The following is a 3,408-nucleotide window of genomic DNA, read 5'->3' as shown; positions in this document are numbered from 1 at the left end:
CCAAATTATTTTTCACAATTGGATCTAGCTGAGTAGGATGTGCGCTGTTAGATCCAACGATCAGAAATGATTTGGTACCGTGGGATAACGGTTCCTCGAGGTACCACCGCAGGATACCGGTTCCTCGAGGTACTTTTTGTTACTTTTTGTTGGATTGTAAAATTGCTCATAAAAGAATAAAGAGCTTTTTTTTCTATCCTTGAGTAGATACCATGAGGTATCACTATTTTCTATGTAAAATTTGATATCTTCTAGTATCTAAGATACCAAGAGGTATCAAATTTTACATAGAAAACAGTGGTACCTCTTAGTATCTTTTTAAGAGCAGGTACAATAGCAGACTATAAGTCAGCTATAAGCATATTTTAACGAGATAGGAGAAGAGAGAAAAGAAGTAGTCTACTAATTTGTAACCAGCTGTAGCACGAGCTTTAAGACACAATATGTGAATGATAGGTGGGGTTGAATATTAATTGTATAGTATATAACTATTGTATATATTTGCTACTAAGTTAGCTATAGATCATTTATAGCCAACAGCTGGCTATACTATTAAACTTATTCTAAAAATAATAAAATTGCTCAAAAGTAAAAGAAACACGCTAGAGTGGTGGACTCGTTTTGCATAGCAGTTACCGCCGTAAACGGGAGTCGAAGGTTGGGCACGACGGGAGAGTAGTGTATTAAAGGCAGTTGCAGTTGCGGATGCAGCTGCGCAGGTCAACCTCGATCGCCACATCGCCCTCAACCGTCGGCCTCGACGCGGCGAAGCAATCGAAGCCAACCAAATACTCCATTACTAGCAAGCGATCAAACCGCAGCTGCGTGCCAGCTCCAATTAATTCTACTCCGGCGAGTACGGTTTTACGTGCAGCTGGTAGCTCCGGCCGGCGACTGGACAGAGCGAGCTAGCCTAGCTCACTGGCGGGCGGGGAAGGTGAGGGATGGAGAAGAGGCTGCCGGTGGCGCTGGCGCTGGCGCACAAGCACGGAGGCGGCGGGGCGGAGAGGGTGTGGGCGCGGCCGTGGAGGTGGGCCAAGACGGCGTTCTTCCTCGTCGCGATGATCGCCTCGCTGCTGCTCGTCTGCGCGCCGCCGCTGCTGGTCGTCATACTCGACCTCGCGCTCCCGTCGGCGCTCCTGTCCGCGCACCTCCGCGCCGGGGGCGGGGAGGATCCTGTGGAGTACGGGTCGGGGTCGTTCGTGGCGGCCGTCGCCGCCCAGGCGCGGGAGTTCGACTTCCGGTCCTCGCTCGTCGACCTCCTCGCCGTATCCGCCGCGCGCGCGCTGCTGATACTCGGTGAGCGGTCGGCACGCACCGGCGTCGTCGTCGACGGCACTCTGTCTAAATCTCGTGCTCGTTTTTCTCTCGCGTGGCTGAGCTGACATCATCGACGCTCTCGCAGGCGCGTACATGGCGTGCGGCGGAGGCGCGGCGTACTTGTGGGTGGTGGCGACCACCGCGGCGGGGTCGGTGTCCTACGTACTGGCTAAGGCAGCCGCCGTGCTCCCTCGCCGCTCCACGGCGCCACCACCGGCGGCGGCGGCGGGGCCGGAGCCCATGCTCCTGCTGTCGCTGGCGCTCGCGGCCGCGCACCTCGCCGTCGCGTACCGGACCAGCTGCCGCGAGCGCCGCCGCCTGCTCGTGTACCGGATCGACGTCGAGGCCGTGAGTACCACCACTCTCAATTCTAATTTTCAATTGCGCCACACAAAAAGTGAAATCTTTTCGATCACAATACACGTCTAGATGCAAAAAAAAAAAAAGCACCATTGCGATCCAATTGGGCTTTAGTGGCAGCCATGATCACACGCTGCAAGGTTCATCCAGTGTGCTTTGAGATTCGTGCAAACCGAAAGCGTGATTCTCGAGAATAATCCAGGCAATTTCTCTGAGTTATATAGCACATCGACATGTTGCCATTCTGCTTTCGGTGAGAACGATGAGGAATCAAATAGGCTTGCAAAGTTGCAATTCGCCGAATATTTTAGGCAAAATGGAATAACTGCCAAAAAGTTTCCTTATTCTAATTAGTCACCATGAAAATGGATTAGTCATTTTACTGAACAATTACTTAGTTGGTTAATCCATCATGCAGGTAAGGTTAAAAGGGGGCCATCAGACACCAAAGGGGATGAAACAGTGTAGCGTCTGACATAATGTGACCTGAAGATACGTATACACATGCACAGATAGGAGGTGTTCTTGAGATTTTCCTTGTAGGAAATTTTTTTTTGGTCGAGTTCTTTCTGTTTTGTGGTGTACAACTCCGATGCATATGCTGTCAGGATTGATTGTACGATGTAAATATGATGAAAAGAGTTTGTGCTTAGTTCGGCCTCCTGAGAATGCAGTGCAGGACGAGCCGTGTTGATGAACTCCTTGTTCAGTCTCCTTTCTTGTCCTACTATTGCAATAGAAGTGGTGATTGATATGCTGTGTGTCCAATTCTTCCATGATATCAACAAAATCATGTCACGAGAAATTTCCATGCTGTAGCTACCAATTGCAGGCAATTTCGTGTTCTTCTGCAGAAAGTTCAGAACAACACGGAGCAGCCCTCTTTGGACCAAATTAACCAGGTCAAAGTGAGCGGAGTTGTGTTTTTTCCATTGACTACTCCTAACGTTTCTGACAAATGGTGGCAAATTAGCAAGACTGAAGGGGACAGATACCTGTCTCTGAAACCAAGAACATGCTGCTTCTAGAAGTCTGAGGGTGTGTTTAGTTTAAAAAATAAAAATTTTTACGGTCACATTGAACGTTTGACCGGATACGTGAGAAGTTTACAGACATGAATGAAAAAACGAATTTCACGGCTCGCCTGGAAACCGCGAGACTAATCTTTTGAGCCTAATTAATCTGTCATTAGCATATTTAGGTTACTATAGCACTTATGGCTAATCATGCACTACTTAGACTCAAAAGATCGTCTTACGATTTCTTTCATAATTGTGCAATTAGTTTTTAATTTTATCTATATTTAATTGTTTATTTAGGTGTCTAAAAATTCGATGTGATGTTTTTTTTAAAAAAAGTTTTTGGGAATTAAACGGGCCTGATCACTTCTTTCACACCTCATGTTTGTCTTTGGTGAGTGATGACTATTCAGTTCAGAGACAAGAGACAAGCTACAGTTTCAGACCAGGTTCAGAGAGGAGTTTTGAAAGCGTCAGTTCAAGAACCTTTCACAGAAGACCTTTCAAACAAGAAAAATGATGCACAGTTTCAGTACCATTTTCTTTTCTGAATAAGAACTCATCGAGATTTCATCGGTGGATAGCCGAGGTAGGACGTGCTACCCGAGGCGGAGTGGTGGGGGGGGGGGGGGGGGGGGAGCGGCATTCGTTTGAAAAGCACGTCTCTGCTCGAGTGGAATGCGTTGGCTTTTGGATTTGAGGATGTGGA

The 3,408-nt window shown here is 47.9% G+C and overlaps 1 protein-coding gene across 1 annotated transcript; it reads left to right on the top strand.

Annotated features, from left to right (window-relative positions):
* Window positions 1-730: 730 nt before the first annotated feature.
* LOC121055573 lies at window positions 731-2,476 on the top strand. Its single transcript, XM_040528368.1, has 3 exons — window positions 731-1,299; window positions 1,406-1,668; window positions 2,099-2,476. The coding sequence occupies exons 1-3, from the start codon at window positions 945-947 to the stop codon at window positions 2,153-2,155; spliced, it is 675 nt and encodes a 224-aa protein (XP_040384302.1). The 5' UTR covers window positions 731-944; the 3' UTR covers window positions 2,156-2,476.
* The last annotated feature ends 932 nt before the right edge of the window (window positions 2,477-3,408 follow it).

The sequence above is a fragment of the Oryza brachyantha genome, chromosome 10 (genome assembly GCF_000231095.2).
Source record: "Oryza brachyantha chromosome 10, ObraRS2, whole genome shotgun sequence".
Taxonomy (NCBI): domain Eukaryota; kingdom Viridiplantae; phylum Streptophyta; class Magnoliopsida; order Poales; family Poaceae; genus Oryza; species Oryza brachyantha.
Note: the sequence above shows the minus strand (reverse complement) of the source record. Positions and strands in the feature narration are given on the sequence as shown.

Coding starts and splice junctions, on each gene's coding strand:
- LOC121055573 (XM_040528368.1), top strand. CDS start 945: ATGGAGAAGAGGCTGCCGGTGGCGCTGGCGCTGGCGCACAAGCACGGA. Junction 1,300..1,405: donor GCGCGCGCTGCTGATACTCG/GTGAGCGGTCGG, acceptor ACGCTCTCGCAG/GCGCGTACATGGCGTGCGGC. Junction 1,669..2,098: donor ACCGGATCGACGTCGAGGCC/GTGAGTACCACC, acceptor TCCATCATGCAG/GTAAGGTTAAAAGGGGGCCA.